The sequence below is a fragment of the Capra hircus genome, chromosome 25 (assembly GCF_001704415.2).
Source record: "Capra hircus breed San Clemente chromosome 25, ASM170441v1, whole genome shotgun sequence".
In the NCBI taxonomy this organism is placed as follows: domain Eukaryota; kingdom Metazoa; phylum Chordata; class Mammalia; order Artiodactyla; family Bovidae; genus Capra; species Capra hircus.
Genome location: NC_030832.1, coordinates 18,680,736 through 18,700,016, shown reverse-complemented (window position 1 = coordinate 18,700,016; position 19,281 = coordinate 18,680,736). Strand labels below are relative to the sequence as shown.

Below are 19,281 nucleotides of genomic sequence, written 5' to 3'. Positions count from 1 at the left end.
CAGATTTTGTCATAAAATCAGTCCTCAAACCACACTGATGGTAGGAATAAAAAATCAGGCAAACATTTTGGATAAGATGCTTTTGAACTGTGGTGTTGGAAAAGACTCTTGAGAGTCCCGTGGACTACAAGGAGATCCAACCAGTCCATCCGAAAGGAAATCAGTCCTGGGTGTTCATTGGTGTTCCTCAGCCTGATGCTGAGGCTGAAACTCCAAAACTTTGGCCACCTGACGTGAAGAACTGACTCATTTGAAAAGACCCTCATGCTGGGAAAGATTGAAAGTGGGAAGAGAAGGGAATGCCAGAAGATGAGATGGTTGGATGGCATTACCAGTGCAGTGGACAAGAGTTTGAGTAGGCTCGAGGAGCTGGTGATGGACACGGAAGCCTGGCGTGCTGCAGTCCATGGGGTCACAGAGTCAGACACAACTGAGTGACTGAACTGAACTACCTCCTAAAGTTGGACCTTCATATGCCCTATGGCTGAGCAATTCTGCTTGTGAGTATATACTGAAAATAATCTTGTGCCCATGTACAACAGGAGACATGTACCAGAATTTAAAGAGTAGCACGATTCACAATAACACTTAGAAATGACCCAAATGCCTATTAATAGGAGAGCATTCAGTTCAGTTCAGTTCAGTCACTCAGTCGTGTCCAACTCTTTGCAACCCCATGAATCGCAGCACACCAGGCCTCCCTGTCCATCACCAACTCCCTGAGTTCACTCAGACTCACGTCCATCGAGTCCGTGATGCCATCCAGCCATCTCATCCTCTGTCGTCCCCTTCTTCTCCTGCCCCTAATCCCTCCCAGCATCAGAGTCTTTTCCAATGAGTCAGCTCTTCGCATGAGGTGGCCAAAGTACTGCAGTTTCAGTTTTAGCATCCTTCCTTCCAAAGAAATCCCAGGGTTGATCTCCTTCAGAATGGACTAGTTGGATCTCCTTGCAGGAGAGCATTAGGAAGTATAATAAAATCACAGATTGTCTTTCAAAATAAGTGAACTGTACTGATAAGTGACTATATAGATAAATCTTAGTAAAATTAAAGATAAAATCTTAGCAGTATTATATATAAAAGTAAGCCTGTAGGGCTTTTCTGGTGGCTTAGTAGTGAAGAATCCACCTGCCAATGCAGGAGACACGGCATTGAACCCTGATCTGGGAAGATCCCACACGCCCCAGGGCAACTAAGCCCGAGTGCCACAACTACTGAGCCTGTGCTCTAGAGCCCAGGAGCCACGGCTACTGAAGCCCACATGCCTAGAGCCCACGCTCCACAGCAAGAGGGGCCCCTGCAATGAGAAGCTTGTGCACCGCAACTCGAGAGTAACCCCTCACTCACCACAACTAAAGAAAAGCCTTCACAGCAACGAAGACCTAACCCAACCAAAATTAAATAATAACTAGATATTTTTTAAAATGCAAGAAAAGTAAGCCTGTAATATCACATGCAGCATAGTAGCCCCTTTTAAATTATTAAAACCAACTGAACAACTAAATATGTGTATGTATATAAAACCATAAGAAGGTAAGAAATCAAAAGATCAGTGAATATGAGATTCAAGATTCTGTGTAATCTTAGGTGGGGAAAGTCAGGGGGATAGGATAAGGGAGACTTTATAATTAGATAAAGGTTATTCTCAAAACCATAGTTTCTGCCTGGGTGTTGGGTTCATGGACACTGATTACATTATTGAAAACAATTAACTGAGAAAGGTCATGCATGGGCTAATGATGAGAGTGCCGAGGATAATAATTAATTCAATCATGTACCTCCCAGTCCATAACAAATAAAATAATAAAATAAAAATAAGCTCACATTCTCAAAGGCAATGTAAGGGAGTAGAAAGAGCACATGGCAAGTTAGACCACCCTGGGGTCCCACCTTGAATACACCACTTGCTAGCTGTGCGACCTCTTCCAAGTCAATTAGCCTCTCTGAACTACTGTCTCCTCATGTCTAAAATGTAAACCATAAAAAGGAATATTTAGAAATGAAGGCCATTAAGACTTAGCATAGTGGCTGACACATAGCAGGTGCTGAATGAATGGTAGCCAGTGTTAGTAACAAAGAGGAGTGTGCCTAGATATAACAGAATGGGGAAAAACTTGCTAAATACAATGTTACATGTCAGTACATGGTAATGGACTAACATTATGAAAATTATAATAGCAGTTTTCATTGATTAAGAGTGTTCCATATGCTAGACATAGTGCCAAATTCTTTATTGGCCTTTCATTTAACCATTATAATAATCTTACAAGCTACTTATTTTTTATATTCCTCAATTTACAGACAAGGACTCAAATTCAGAGATAGAAAAGAAATTTTTCTGAGGTCACTCAATTAGGATCTGGGGCTGAGATTTGAATACAGGTCTCTGATTCTCAAGACCCCACTCTTATCACTGGTCTCTCTACCCTTTCCTGGCAAAATCTGTGCATCTTTCCTTTGGCTTGGAGCTGGTGAAGGTCTGTGCTCCAACCCAAGCTCCAGCCTATTTACCTCACCCCTACATGCTTGGGAGCCCAATGTGAACCAGGATGGGCCTCTGTTTGTGCTTGCCAGGTGTGGGATGATCTACATGGAACCCCATCAGCTAGGCTGGAAGCCCCTGAAGGATTCATACATGGATACCCTGCCTTCCAGTCTCACTGAGGAGCACAAGGAATTGGTGAGACCCTCTGGTCCCTTTCCTTTCTGTCCTTCCCTGTCTCCCGACTCCTCATCTCCAAAGGCCTTCTAGGATCGTTTTCACATTCATAATTACGGAAGGCAAGGAGGGGTAGGAAATTCCCTGATTGTCCCCAATTACATTGCTTCCTGGCTTCTTGCCATTATTATTTTATTTTATTTTGCATGTGGAGCTGGAATTGTGTAGTCAATTTCTGCTTTCTCTTCCATCTCCTCCATTACTTTTTGACTCCTCAGTGGAGAATTCTGGTGCTTGAGAAATGTTCTGTATGATTACTGGGATGTCACCCCTTGACCCTTTGCCCACCAGCAGAAATGCCTTTGGAAGTTGCTCTAGAGGTGTACCAGGTTAGGAAGATCTGTGTTCTTTTTCCTGCCACTTCCCATCCCTGTAACCTAGACTCTATACCTCCTAAATCTAGGGAACTAAAACCAGTGAGAAATTCTCTTAGTGCAGCTTAGTAAGAGTGTCCATTTCCTTCTTCCCTCCCTAAAAGATGTGTGAATGTTCAGGTTAGATTAGAACACATGCAGATGATGGAAGCAGCAGGAAGGGAGAATGAGTGCTTATGGTACTTCTTGCCTTTTGCTGCATTAACAGGGTTCCCTAGTAAAGTTTCCCACAGAAGAAGCCAAGAAGGATTTGAGTTAGACTCTCTTCTCACTGTAGAAATGCTCTGGGGATCTGCATAGAATCCTTTTCCTATCGCATGTGTATACATGTACTATATACATGTCTGTACTATATACATGTACTATATACATGTCTGTATATACATGTATGTACTATATACATGTACTATATACATATATATAATGTCCACATTTTATATATATATATAGTGTTTATTTACAGACACATGTCCAGATGCATAGTCCGAAGCCAGTCTACACATTCGCAGGAAGCCTTCACAGGCTTCCCAGCGTCCTGAGTAGTCTAACTTCTTACCAGGACTTCTGAGATTGTGATTCCACCCAGCCTGCCCCTTCAGCCTCATCACCTACACTCCTCTCAGACTCAGCTTATTACCTTCCAGCCCTAGGGTCTTGTTTTCATTCCTAGCAAACCCCAGATTTTACCTTCTCAAGGCTTTTGCACTTCTTATTCCTCTTTCTGGAAATCTTGCCCCATTTAGTCTCATAAGGGTTGATTCACCTTTGTCACCCAGGTCTTAGCATAAAGCCCCGCTTCTCCAAGAAGTCTTCCCTGACCACCCTATTAAACCCTTCTTGTTTTATCCAATTGTAATACGTTTATTTGTTTCCTGCTAGTACATTCCAGGATTTGTAAATACTTAAGTCATTTCCTTGCTTGTTTAATTATTTATTGTCTCCCCTGCCCCTGGAACTGTAAACCATGAGAACAGAGACCTTGTCTATCTTGTTCATCATTTATCTTTAGCACCTATCACACTGCATTTAATAGATGCACAATAAATATTTGCTGACTGAGTATCACATATCCAAGTACTCATACATAGTCGTTGTTGTTTAGTCACTTAATTGTATCCAACTCTTTGCAACCCCATGGACTGTAGCACACCAGACTTCCCTGTCCATTACTATATCCCAGAGTTTGCTCAAACTCATGTCCATTAACTTGGTAATGCCATCCAACCATCTCATCCCATGTCACCCCCTTCTCCTCTTGCCCTCAATCCTTCCCGGCATCAGGGTCTTTTCTAATGAGTCTGCTCCTCACATCAGGTGGCCAAAGTATTGCAGCTTCAGCTTTAGCATCAGTTCTTCCAATGAATATTCAGGGGATTTCCTTTAGGATTAACTGGTTTGATCTCCTTGCTGTCCTAGGTACTCTCAAGAGTCTTCTCCAACACCACAGTTCTAAAGCATCAATTCTTTGGCACTCAGTGTTCTCTACAGTCCAACTCTCACATCTGCACATGACTGCTGGAAAAACCAGAGCTTTGACTTTATGGACCTTTGTCAGCAAAGTACTGTCTCTGCTTTTTAATACACTGTCTAGATTTGTCATAGCTTTCCTCCCAAGGAGCAGGCATCTTTTAATTTCCTGGCCGCAGTCACCATCTGCAGTGATTTTGGAGCCCAAGAAAATAAAGTCTGTCATTGTTTCCTCATCTATTTGCCATGAAGTGATGAGACCAGATGCCATGATCTTGGTTTTTTGAATGTTGAGGTTTTTTAAATTTATTTTTTTACTGAAGGATAATTATTTTACAGAATTTTGTTGTTTTCTGTCAAACCTCAACCCGAATCAGCCATAGGTATACATATACCCCCTCTCTTTTGAACTACTCTCCCATCGAATGTTGAGTTTTAAGACAGCTTTTTCACTCTTCTCTTTCACCTTCATCATGAGGCTCTTTAGTTTCTCCTCACTTTCTATCAATAGGATGGTGTCATCTCCATATCTAAGATTGATAATATTTCTCCCGACAATCTTGATTCCAGCTTATGATTCATCCAGCCCAGCATTTCTCATGATCTACTCTGCAGATGTTAAATAAGCAAAGTGACAATATACAGCCTTGATATACTCCTTTGCCAATTTTAAACCATTCCATTGTTTCATGTCTGGTTCTAACTGTTGCTTCTTGACCTGCACACAGGTTTCTCAGGAGACAGGTAAGATGGTCTGGTATTCCTGTCTCTTTAAGAATTTTCCAGTTTGTTGTGATCCACACAGTCAAAGGCTTTAGCATAGTCAATGAGGCAGAAGTAAATATTTTTCAGGAATTCTCTTGCTTTTTCTATGATCCAGCAAATGCTGGCAATCCGATCTCTGGTTCCTCTGGCTTTTCTAAATCCAGCTTGTATATCTGGAGTTTCTTGGTTCATGTACTGCTGAAGCCTAGCTTGAAGGATTTTGAGCATTACTTCCTAGCATATGAGACGAGTGCAACTGTGCCATAGTTTGGACATTTTCTTTAGCATTGCCCTTCTTTGGGATTATACATATAAAAGCATCTATACATTTATATATGCACACATATCCACATATAATCACCTATGAGTGTATTTAGTTAATGATGACATGCCTAATTGCAAAAAAAAATAACAAGGTCATTTTCAGTAAGAGTCACAAAGTTTAAGAAAAAACACTAAAGTAAGAAGAGAAAATCAAGTAATTTCTTCTGAAGAGTAAGTGGGTAGGGAGCAGAGTCAAGAGATAAGAATCATCATACCCACCAGGAAGTATGTACATACATACGTATATGTGGGGAATTACTGAAAATAAGCCTGGGCCTCTCAGTGTCCACTTCCTACAGGAGTCCTGCCTTATAAATGCCAGTCAGTCATTTCGAAACCAGTTGTTTAGAATTCCTAACATTTTTCTATAGAAAAGTCAGATATAGTGGCTTCTGGAACCTAAAACTGTTTCACGCATCCTGTAGCTGACCCACAGTGGCTCCAAGCTTTTCTTGCATATTCAGCTCAGTAGAATGAGAGGAGTGGGCATAGTCAGTGGACTGTACATTAAATAGGAGCTAGAAGCACAGGTCTTGTTGCCTATGGATTTTCTTCACTATACCTAGACTCAAAAGTCATCATTAGTCTTATCTTCAGCTTCCTTGAGGTGTACCAAGTTCTTAAACACACTTGTTAATGTCAGATTTTACTTTTACTCTTAGGTCAATGACATGTTCATGTGGCTTGTCCAGCCCTGCCTTGAATTTACTCGCCTTCAGTGTAAATTTGTGGTCCAAACATCTCCCATCCACCTTGCCTTCTCAATGATGAGACTATACTCCTCTCTTCTTGGTAAGTACTTCCCTACAATTCTTAACCCAAACAAGGGTATGCCTTGGCTATTTTTATGCTCCCACCCCTGCTAGTCCCCCCATAAGTTACAATGAGACTAGCATTTTGGTCAAGAACAAACAAGTCTTTTGAGTGTACATAGTAGAGTTTGCTGGAAAGAGTCCATATATTTTGGCTTAATCTTTCATTGACTTCCTGGGTATTCTTGTGCAAATTAGCCCATTTTTCCTCAGGCTTAGATTCTTCCAGACAATAGGAATAATAATTCCTGTTCCTCTTTACCTATCGGGGACATCCTGGAGGAAAATGAATTTAGATGGCATATGTAAATATGTGTCAGAAAAAAGACTCTAAAAAGAGTAAAATAGGAAGTGTTTCCATGTTAAAAAAAATACACATTACAAAAAAATCTGAATTCACAAAGAACATGCATCCACTATAAGAAAACTGATCACTTTAGTCTCCAAAACTATGGAACTACTCCAGGACATGGAGAACCACTGGTTTAAATGAATCATTGTTTTAAATGTCCTGGAGAAGTTCTCTATAGCTGTCTCACACAAACCAAATTTCACAGAATTCCACTGGAAGTGACAGAATATATGTTAATTTGGAGAACTTTTCAGTTCAGTTCATTCGCTTAGTTGTGTCCGACTCCTTGCGACCCCATGGACTGCAGCACGCCAGGCCTCCCTGTCCATCACCAACTCTGAGCGTTTACTCAAACTCATGTCCATTGAGTCGGTAATGCCATCCAACCATCTCACTCTCTATCATCCCCTTCTCCTCACGTCTTAGTGTCCACATATAAGTGATATCATACAGTATTATCTTTCTCTGTCAATTTATTTCACTTTAGCATAATGCCCTCCCAGTCCATCCATGATGCTGCAAATTGCAGAATTTCATTCTTGTTTATGGTTGTATATTATTCCAATATGTATGTATACCACATCTTCATCCATTCATCTTTTGATGAACACTTAGGTTGCTTTGAGAACCCCATGAACAGTATGAAAAGTCAAAATAATAGGATACTGAATGAGGAACTCCCCAGGTCAGTAGGTGCCCAATATGCTACTGGAGATCAGTGGAGAAATAACTCCAGAAAGAAAGAAGGGATAGAGCCAAAGCAAAAACAATACCCAGCTGTGGATGTGACTGGAGATAGAAACCAAGTCCGATGCTGTAAAGAGCAATATTGCATAGGAATCTGGAATGTCAGGTCCATGAATCAAGGCAAATTGGAAGTGGTCAAACAAAAGATGGCAAGAGTGAACATTGACATTTTAGAAATCAGCGAACTAAAATGGACTGGAATGGGTGAATTTAACTCAGATGACCATTGTATTTACTACTGTGGGCAGGAATCCCTCAGAAGAAATGGAGTAGCCATCATGGTCAGCAAAAGAGTCCAAAATGCAGTACTTCGATGCAATCTCAAAAACAACAGAATGATCTCTGTTTGTTTCCAAGGCAAACCATTCAATATCATGGTAATCCAAGTCTATGCCCCAACCAGTAATGCTGAAGAAGCTGATGTTGAATGGTTCTATGAACACCTACAAGACCTTTTAGAACTAACAACCCAAAAAAGATGTTCTTTTCATTATATGGGACTGGAATGCAAAAGTAGGAAGTTAAGAAACACCTGGAGTAACAGGCAAATTTGGCCTTGGAATGCGGAATGAAGCAGGGCAAAGACTAATAGAATTTTGTCAAGAAAATGCACTGGTCATAGCAAACACGCTCTTCCAACAACACAAGAGAAGACTCTTCACATGGACATCACCAGATGATCAATGCTGAAATCAGACTGATTATATTCTTTGCAGCCAAAGATGGAGAAGCTCTATACAGTCAACAAAAACAAGACCGGGAGCTGACTGTGGCTCAGATCATAAACTCTTTATTGCCAAATTCAGACTTAAATTGAAGAAAGTAGGGAAAACCACTAGACCATTTAGGTATGACCTAAATCAAATCCCTTATGATTATATAGTGGAAGTGAGAAATAGATTTAAGGGCCTAGATCTGATAGATAGAGTGCCTGATGAACTATGGACAGAGATTTGTGACATTGTACAGGAGACAGGGATCAAGACCATCCCCATGGAAAAGAAATGCAAAAATGCAAAATGGCTCTCTGGGGAGGCCTTACAAATAGCTGTGAAAAGAAGAGAAGCAAAAAGCAAAGGAGAAAAGGAAAGATATAAGCATCTGAATGCAGAGTTCCAAAGAAGAGCAAGAAGAGATAAGAAAGCCTTCTTTAGCAATTAATGCAAAGAAATAGAGGAAAACAACAGAGTGGGAAAGACTAGAGATCTCTTCAAGAAAATTAGAGATACCAAGGGAACATTTCATGCAAAGATGGGCTCGATAAAGGACAGAAATGGTATGGACCTAACAGAAGCAGAAGATATTAAGAAGAGGTGGCAAGAATACACGGAAGAATTGTACAAAAAAGATCTTCACAACCTGGATAATCACGATGGTATGATCACTCACCTAGAGCCAGACATCCTGGAATGTGAAGTCAAGTGGGCCTTAGAAAGCATCACTATGAACAAAGCTAGTGGAGGTGATGGAATTCCAGTGGAGCTATTTCAAATCCTGAAAGATGATGCTGTGAAAGTGCTGCACTCAATATGCCAGCAAATTTGGGAAACTCAGCAGTGGCCACAGGACTGGAAAAGGTCAGTTTTCATTCCAATCCCAAAGAAAGGCAATGCCAAAGAATGCTCAAACTACCTAAAAATTGCGCTCATCTCACACACTAGTAAAGTAATGCTCAAAATTCTCCAAGCCAGGCTTCAACAATATGTGAACCATGAACTTCCAGATGTTCAAGCTCGTTTTAGAAAAGGCAAAGGAACCAGAAATCAAATTGCCAACATCTGCTGGATCATGGAAAAAGCAAGAGAGTTCCAGAAAAACATCTATTTCTGCTTTATTGACTATGCCAAAGCTTTTGCCTGTGTGGATCACAATAAACTGTGGAAAATTCTGAAACAGATGGGAATACCAGACCACCTGATCTGCCTCTTGAGAAATCTGTATGCAGGTCAGGAAGCAACAGTTAGGACTGGACATGGAACAACAGACTGGTTCCAAATAGGAAAAGGAGTACGTTAAGGGTGTATATTGTCACCCTGCTTATTTAACTTCTATGCAGAGTACATCATGAGAAACGCTGGACTGGAAGAAACACAAGCTGGAATTAAGACTGCCAGGAGAAATATCAATAACCTCAGATATGCAGATGACACCACCCTTATGGCAGAAAGTGAAGAGGAACTCAAAAGCCTCTTGATGAAAGTGAAAGAGGAGAGTGAAAAAGTTGGCTTAAAGCTCAACATTCAGAAAATGAAGATCATGGCGTCCGGTCCCATCACTTCAAGGGAAATAGATGGGGAAACAGTGGAAACAGTGTCAGACTTTATTTTTCTGGGCTCCAAAATCACTGCAGATGGTGACTGCAGCCATGAAATTAAAAGACGTTTACCCCTTGGAAGAAAAATTATGACCAAGCTAGATAGCATATTCAAAAGCAGAGACATTACTTTGCCAACAAAGGTCCGTCTAGTCAAGGCTGTGGTTTTTCCAGTGGTCATGTATGGATGTGAGAGTTGGACTGTGAAGAAGGCTGAGTGCCGAAGAATTGATGCTTTTGAAGTGTGGTGTTGGAGAAGACTCTTGAGAGTCCCTTGGACTGCAAGTCCATTCTGAAGGAGATCAGCCCTGGGATTTCTTTGGAGGGAATGATGCTGAAGCTGAAACTCCAGTACTTTGGCCACCTCATGCGAAGAGTTGACTCATTGGAAAAGACTCTGATGCTGGGTGGGATAGGGGGCAGGAGCAGAAGGGGACGACCAAGGATGAGATGGCTGGATGGCATCACGGACTCGATAGACGTGAGTCTGGGTGAACTCCGGGAGTTGGTGATGGACAGGGAGGCCTGATGTGCTGCAGTTCATGGCGTCGCAAGGAGTCGGACACGACTGAGTGACTGAACTGAACTGAACCAAGTAGGTGGCTTTTGCTTCCTTGGTGGCTCAGAGGTTAAAGCATCTGCCTGGGATGCAGGAGACCTGGGTTCGATCCCTGAGTCAGGAAGATCCCCTGGAGAAGAAAATGGCAACCCACTCCAGTACTTTTGCCTGAAGAATCCCATGGAGGGAGGAGCCCGGTAGGCTACAGTCCATGCGGTTGCAAAGAGTTGGACACGACTGAGGGACTTCGCTTTCACTTTTCACTTTCACTTTAGGTTGCTTTTATATCTAGGCTATTATGAATAATGCTGCTATGAACATTGGGTGCATGTATCTTTTTGAATTAGTGTTTTTGTTTTTTTTCAGTATATATCTAGGTGTGGAACTACTGAGTCATCAGTCAGTTCAGCTGTACAGTCGTGTCTGATTCTTTGCAACCACATAGACTGCAGCCTGTCAGGCTTCCCTGTCCATCACCAATTCCCAGCTTGCTCAAACTCATGTCCATCAAGTTGGTGATGCCATCCAACCATCTCATCCTCTGTCATCCCCTTCTCCTCCTGCCTTCAATCTTTCCCAGCATCAGGGTCTTTTCAAATGAGTCAGGTCTTTGCATCTGGTGGCCAAAGTATTGGAGTTTCAGCTTCAGTATCAGTCCTTCCAATGAATATTCAGGTCTCATTTCCTTTAGGATGGACTGGTTGGATCTCCTTGCAGTCCAAGGGACTCTCAAGAGTCTTCTCCAACACCACAGTTCAAAAGCATTAATTCTTCAATGCTCAGCTTTCTTTATAGTCCAACTTTCATATCTAGACATGACTGCTGGAAATGCCATAGCTTTGACTAGATGGACCTTTGTTGACAAAGTAATGTCTCTGCTTTTTAATATGCTGTCTAGCTTTGCCATAACTTTTCTTCCAAGGAGTAAGTGTCTTATAATTTTATGGGTGCAGTCACCATCTGCAGTGATTTTGGGCCCCCCCAAAAAATGTCTCTCACTGTTTCCTCTGTTTCCCCATCTATTTCCCATGAAGTGATTGGACTGGATGCCATGATGTTAGTTTTCTGAATGTTGAGTTTTAAGCCAACTTTTTCACTCTCCTCTTTCACTTTCATCAAGAGGCTCTTTAGTTCTTCACTTTCTGCCATAAGGGTAGTGTCATCTGCATATCTGAGATTATTGATATTTCTCCTGGCAATCTTGATTCCAGCTTGAGCTTCCTCTTGATGAAAGTGAAAAAGGAGAGTGAAAACTAAAACTAACATCATGGTATCCACTCTCCATCCTAAAGGAGATCAGTCCTGGGTGTTCATTGGAAGGACTGATGCTGAAGCTGAAACTCCAATACTTTGGCCACGTGATACAAAGAGCTGACTCATATGAAAAGACCCTGATGCTGGGAAAGATTGAGGGGAAGAGGAGAAGGGGATGACAGAGGATGAGATGGTTGGATGGTATCACTGACTCAATGAACATGAGTTTAGGTAAACTCTGGGAGTTGGTGATGGACAGGGAGGCCTGGCATGCTGTGGTCATGGGGCCACAGATTCAGACATGACTGAGCAACTGAACTGAACTGAACTATACACCAATGGAATGGCACAGAATGTCTAGATATAAATTCATGCATGTATTGTCAAATGATTTTCCACGAGGATGCTAAGACCATTCAATGTAGAAAGGACATTCTTTTTTATTTTTCCTCTTTTTGTGTGTTTTTGCCTGCACCACGTGTCATGCAGGACCTTTTAGCTCCTCCACCAGGGATCTAATCCATGCCCTCTGCAGTGAAAGTACTGATTCTTAACCACTGGACTGCCAGGAAGGTCCCTAGGACAGTCTTTTCAACAAGTGATGCCAGGAAACCTGGATATCCACTTAGAAATAAAGGAAGTTGGACCTTTACTTAATGCTATGTACAAAAATTAACTCAAAACAAATGGAAGACCTAAACATGAGAACTGTGTGTGTTCAGTCACTTCAGTCGTATCTCTTTTCAACCCAATGGACTGTAGCCTCCAGGTTTCCCTGTCCGTGGGATTCTCCAGGCAAAAATACTGGAGTGGATTGCCTTGCCCTCCGTGAGCAGATCTTCCCAAACTAGGGGATGAACCCAGGGTCTCCTGTGGTTTCTGTATCACAGATGGATTTTTTTTAATATAAATTTATTTATTTTAATTGGAGGTTAATTACTTTACAATATTGTATTGGTTTTGCCATACATCAACATGAATCCGCCACAGGTATACACGTGTTCCCCATCCTGAACGCCCCTCCTTCCTGCCTCCCCATACCATCCCTCTGGGTCATCTCAGTGCACCAGCCCCAAGCATCCAGTGTCATGCATCAAACCTGGACTGGCGATTCGTTTCATATATGATATACATGTTTCAGTGCCATTCTCCCAAATCATCCCATCCTTTCCCTCTCCCACAGAGTCCAAAAGACTGTTCTATACATCTGTGTCTCTTTTGCTGTCTTGCATAGAAGGTTATCGTTACCATCTTTCTAAATTCCATATATATGCATTAGTATACTGAATTGGTGTTTTTCTTTCTGGCTTACTTCACTCTGTATAATAGGCTCCAGTTTCATCCACTTCATTAGAACTGATTCAAATGTATTCTTTTTAATGGCTGTGTAATACTCCATTGTGTATATGTACCACAGCTTTCTTATCCATTTATCTGCTGATGGACATCTAGGTTGCTTCCATGTCTTGGCTATTATAAACAGTGCTGCGATGAATGTTGGGGTACATGTGTCTCTCTCAGTTCTGGTTTCCTCAGTGTGTTTGCTTAGTAGTGGGATTGCTGGGTCATAAGGCAGTTCTATTTCCAGTTTTTTAAGAAATCTCCACACTCTTCTCCATAGTGGCTGTACTAGTCTGCATTCCCACCAACAGTGTAAGAGGGTTCCCTTTTCTCCACACCCTTTCCAGCATTTATTGCTTGTAGACTTTTGGATAGCAGCCATTCTGACTGGCGTGAAATGGTACCTCATTGTGGTTTTGATTTGCATTTCTCTGAAAATGAGTGATGTTGAGCATCTTTTCATGTGTTTGTTAGCCATATGTATGCAATCCCTATCAAGCTACCAATGGTATTTTTCACAGAGCTAGAACAAATAATTTTACAATTTGGATGGAAATGCAAAAAACCTTGAATAGCTAAAGCAATCTTGAGAAAGAAGAATGGAACTAGAGGAATCAACCTGCCTGACATCAGGCTCTCCTACAAAGCCACAGTCATCCAGACAGTATGGTACTGGCACAAAGACAGAAATATAGATCAATGGAACAAAATAGAAAGCCCAGAGATAAATCCACGCACCTATGGACACCTTATCTTTGACAAAGGAGGCAAGAATATACAGTGGATTAAAGACAATCTCTTTAACAAGTGGTGCTGGGAAAACTGGTCAACCACCTGTAAAAGAATGAAACTAGAACACTTTCTAACATCATACACAAAAATAAACTCAAAATGGATTAAAGATCTAAACGTAAGACCAGAAACTATAAAACTCCTAGAGGAGAACATAGGCAAAACACTCTCCAACATACATCACAGCAGGATCCTCTATGACCAACCTCCCAGAACATTGGAAACAAAAGCAAAAATAAACAAATGGAACCTAATTAAACTGTAAAGCTTCTGCACAACAAAGGAAACTATAAGCAAGGTGAAAAGACAGCCTTCAGAATGGGAGAAAATAATAGCAAATGAAGCAACTGACAAACAACTAAACTCAAAAATATACAAGCAACTCCTACAGCTCAATTCCAGGAAAATAAACGACCCAATCAAAAAATGGGCCAAAGAACTAAATAGACATTTCTCCAAAGAAGACATACAGATGGCTAACAAACACAGATGGATTCTTTACCACTGAGTCACCGGGGAAGCCCTAAACCTTTAAAATTTGTAGAAGAAAGTCTAAGATAGAGAGCTATTTGGGAATTATTTCTTGGATATGACACCAAAGGCACAGCAACAAAAGAGAAAAAAGACAAATAAAGTCCATGAAAATTGAAAACTACTGTTTTCAAAAAATTCTATCAACAAGAGTAAAAAGACAACTCACAAGCGGCAGAAAATCTTTATAAATCATATAAATGATAAAGGATGAATATCAAAAGACTGTTAACAGATTAAAAAGATGACTCACAAATGGGGGAAAATCTTTACCAATCATATATATAAGAGATGAATATCCAGAATATATAGAAAATTCCTAAAATTTAACCACACAAAAACAAACTGACTAAATAATGGTCAAAGGTCTTAAATAGACATTTCTCCAAAGATGCACAAATGGTTTATAAGCACATGGAAAGATGCTCAACATCACTAATTATTAGGAAAATGCAAATCAAAACCACAGTGAGATACCATCTCATACCTATTAGGTTGGATACTATCCAAACAACAACAGTACTAACAATATTAACAATCAAAAAGAACAAGTGTTGATGAGGATGTCAAGAAACTGGAACCCTTGTGCACCATTGATGAAATGTTAAATGGTACAGTTGCTATGGAAAATAGTTTCTCAGTTCCTCAAAATTAAAAGTAGAATTACCGTATGACTTAGCACTTCCACTCTGGGTATATATGTAAAGAAATTGAAAGTAGGGACATAGAAAGATATTTTATTTACAGAAATATTATTTTTGAACATAGAGCCTGTGTTCATAGCAGCATTATTCATAGTAACCAAAGATGAAAGCAACCCAAGTGTCTACCAATCAATGAATGGATAAATAAAATGTAGTACATGCATACAGTGAAATATTATTCACCTTAAAAATGAAGGAAATTATGGAGAGTTCCCTGGTGGTCTAGTGGTTAGGATTCAGTGCTTTCACTGCCCTGCCAGGGTTCAATTCCTGGACAAAAAACTGAGGTCCTTCAAGCCACATGGCACAGTCAAAATAAACATTCTGATAACATGCTGCAAAACAAATGGAGCTTGAGAACACTGTACTCAGAGAAATAAGCTAGTCAGAAAACGACAATATTATTTCACCTCTAAGACATATCCAGATTAGTGAAATTTATAAAGATAGAAAGTAGAATGCTATTTGTCATGTTGTGGGGAAGAAGGTAATGAATTAATGTTTAATGGGTATAGAGTTTCAGTTTTGCAGGATGAAAATAATCCCAGATGTGAATAGTGGTGATGGTTGCACAAAAACATGGATGAATTTAATACCACTGCACTTTAAAATGGTTAAGATTGTAATCTGTATGTTATGCATATCTTACTACAATAAAAAATTTTATTTTAATATATGTAGAAAAAGGATCGGGCCACTCATCAAATATCAGTCCCCTTCCCAGGCCCTTCAAGGATAGAAATACCCAATTCATATCTATTGCACTCTGCACTTTTTTCTGAGATTCTTATTCTTGCTTTTAGATGAAATCAGGGCAATAGAAGAGGAGGAAAGTGAATTATTTGAAGGCCTGACAAGCCAACAGATCTTCCTCTGGCTACAAGGTCTGTTCCTTTTTGCCTTGGTATGGACGGTGGCCGGCACCATCAACGCAGACAGCAGAAAGAAATTTGATCTGTTTTTCCGCAACCTGATCATGGGTATGGATAATAACCACCCAAGACCCAAAAGCGTCAAACTCACCAAAAACAACATCTTTCCAGAAAGAGGTAACTTGGTACCTGTTTGTTTTGTCTCCCTATAGTGGTTTGGAGCATATGCTCCAAACCCAGTCAAAATGTGTGATCCATGTAAGGCCTTAACAAAAGCCAGGAAAGATTTTATAGGTTGCCTAAGGAGGTATACTTCTTCAGAGCTGGCCCATGTATGTAGAGATGGGTGACCCTAAAGTCAGGTCTTACGAGTTAATTTAACTACTAATTGTTAAATTAGAAAAAGTCAATATGAATTTTTAAAATTATCTATAATCCCAGCAGTATAATAAGCCCCAGGGAACAACATGAGAAATACAACCACGTCTGTTTTTTTACTCCCTTCTAGTCCTATTCTCTGTATTTACACATGTCATATCATGGTGATTATGGCTTTAACATTTTTCATTATAATAAATATTTTTCATTATAATCTAATATTGAAATGTTTATGGTTTTGCTACATACATTATCTTCAAAATGATCACTTTAATCACGTATTAATGTTCTGTGTGTTCAGTTCAGTTCAGTTCAGTCACTCAGTCACGTCCGAATCTTTGCGACTCCATGAACAGCAGCATGCTAGGCCTCCCTGTCCATCACCAGCTCCCAGAGTTTACCCAAACTCATGTCCATTGAGTCAGTGATACTATCCAACCATCTCATCCTCTGTTGTCCCCTTCTCCTCCTGCCCTCAATCTTTCCCAGCATCAGGGTCTTTTCAAATGAGTCAGCTCTTTGTATCAGGTGGCCAAAGTATTGGAGTTTCAGCTTCAACATCAGTCCTTCCAATGAACACCCAGGACTGATCTCCTTTAGGATGGACTGGTTGGATCTCCTTGCAGTCCAAGGGACTCTCAAGAGTCTTCTCCAACACCACAGTTCAAAAGCATCAATTCTTCAGTGCTCAGCTTTCTTTATAGTCCAACTCTCACATCCATACATGACCGCTAGGGAAGCCATAGCCTTGACTAGACAGACCTTTGTTGACAAAGTAATGTCTCTGCTTTTTATTTATTTATTTATTTTAAATTTTTATTTTTACTTTATTTTACTTTACAATACTGTATTGGTTTTGCCATACATTGACATGAATCCACCACGGGTGTACAAGCGTTCTTAAACATGAACCCCCCTCCCACCTCCCTCCCCATAACATCTCTCTGGGTCATCCCCATGCACCAGCCCCAAATATAAATTTGTTTATTTTAATTGGAGGCTAATTACAATAGTGTATTGGTTTTGCCATACATCAACATGAATCCGCCATGGGTGTACACGTGTTCCCCATCCTGAACACCTCTCCCACCTCCTTCTCCATACCATCCCTCTGGGTCATCCCAGTGCACCAGCCCCAAGCATCCTGTATCCTGCATCTAACCTGGACTGGTGATTCGTTTCATATATGATATTATACATGTTTCAATGCCATTCTCCCAAATCATCCCACCCTCGCCCTCTCCCACAAAGTCCAAAAAACTGTTCTATACATCTGTGTCTCTTTTGCTGTCTTGCGTACAGGGTTATTGTTACCGTCTTTCTAAATTCCATATATATGTGTTACTATACTATATTGGTGTTTTTCTTTCTGGCTTACTTCACTCTGTATAATAGGCTCCAGTTTCATCCACCTCATTAGAACTGATTCAAATGTATTCTTTTTAATGGCTGAGTAATATTCCATTGTGTATATGTACCACAGTTTTCTTATCTATTCATCTGCTGATGGACATCTAGGTTGCTTCTATGTCCTGGCTATTATAAACAGTGCTACGATGAACATTGGGGTACACGTGTCTCTTTCAATTCTGGTTTCCTCAGTGCGTTTGCTCAGTAGTGGGATTGCTGGGTCATAAGGCAGTTCTATTTGCAATTTTTTTAAGGATTCTCCACACTGTTCTCCATAGTGGCTGTACTAGTTTGCATTCCCACCAACAGTGTAAGAGGGTTCCCTTTTCTTCACACCTTCTCCAGCATTTATTGCTTGCAGACTTTTGGATAGCAGCCATTCTGACTGGCATGAAATGGTACCTCATTTTGGTTTTAATTAGCATTTCTCTGATAATCTCTGCTTTTTAATATGCTTTCTAGGTTGGTCATAACTTTCCTTCCAAGGAGTAAGCGTCTTTTAATTTCACGGCTGCAATCACCATCTGCAGTGATTTTGGAGCCCCCCAAAATAAAGTCAGCCGCTGTTTCCACTCTTTCCCCATCTATTTGCCTTACATCAAGGCTCTATATTGTCATCCTGCTTATTTAACTTATATGCAGAGTACATCATGAGAAACACTGGGCTGGATGAAGCACAAGCTGGAATCAAGATGGCCAGGAGAAATATCAATAACCTCAGATATGCAGATGATACCACCCTTATGGCAGAAAGTGAAGAAGAACTAAAGAGCCTCTTGATGAAAGTGAAAGAGGAGATGAAAAAGTTGGCTTAAAGCTCAAAATTCAGAAAACTAAGATCATGGCATCCGGTCCCATCACTTCATGGCAATAGATGGGGAAACAGTGGAAACAGTGGCTGACTTTATTTTTTTGATGAATCATGCTACAGTCTTATAAATTTTATTTATCTTTTCCTAGAACCAGCTTTTAGTTTCACTGATCTTTTCTATTGTTTTTTAGTCTCGATTTTATTTATTTCTCCTCTGATCTTTATTATTTTTTTCTTTCTACTAACTTTGGGTGTTATTTGTTGTTCTTTTTTCTGTTTCATATAGGTGTAATATTAGGTTGCTTATTTGAAACTTTTCTTGTTTGCTGAGGTAGTAAGCTTATAATGCTATAAATTTTCCTCTTAGAACTGTTTTGCTGTTTCCCATAGGCTTTGGATTGTTGTGTTTTCACTTTCATTTGATTCTCGGTATTTTTGTTTGTTCTCTTTGATTTATTCAGTGACCAATTGCTTGTTTAGCCTCCACTTATTTGTGTCTTTTGCAGTATTTTTTCCTTATGGTTGACTTCTAATCTCATAGCTCGTTGTTGAAAAAGATACTTGATTTGATTTCAATTTTCTTAAATTTACTGAGGCTCTTTTGTGGCCTAGCATGTGATCTGTCCTGGAGAATGTTCCATGTGCACTTGAAATAATGTATATCATGCTACTTTTGGCCAGAATGCTCTATGAATGTCAATTAAGCCTGTGTGATAAAAGTGTCATTAAAGACAAGCATTTCCTAATGTATTTTC

The 19,281-nt window shown here is 40.3% G+C and overlaps 1 protein-coding gene across 1 annotated transcript in view; it reads left to right on the top strand.

Moving 5' to 3' along the window:
- DNAH3 (dynein axonemal heavy chain 3) overlaps positions 1 to 19,281 on the top strand; it is a 236,259-nt gene that overhangs the window by 123,926 nt on the left and 93,052 nt on the right. Inside the window, 3 exon segments of the mRNA XM_005697585.3 lie at positions 2,575 to 2,680; positions 6,312 to 6,441; positions 15,859 to 16,104. Of these exon segments, the coding sequence (XP_005697642.1) occupies positions 2,575 to 2,680; positions 6,312 to 6,441; positions 15,859 to 16,104 (482 nt within the window).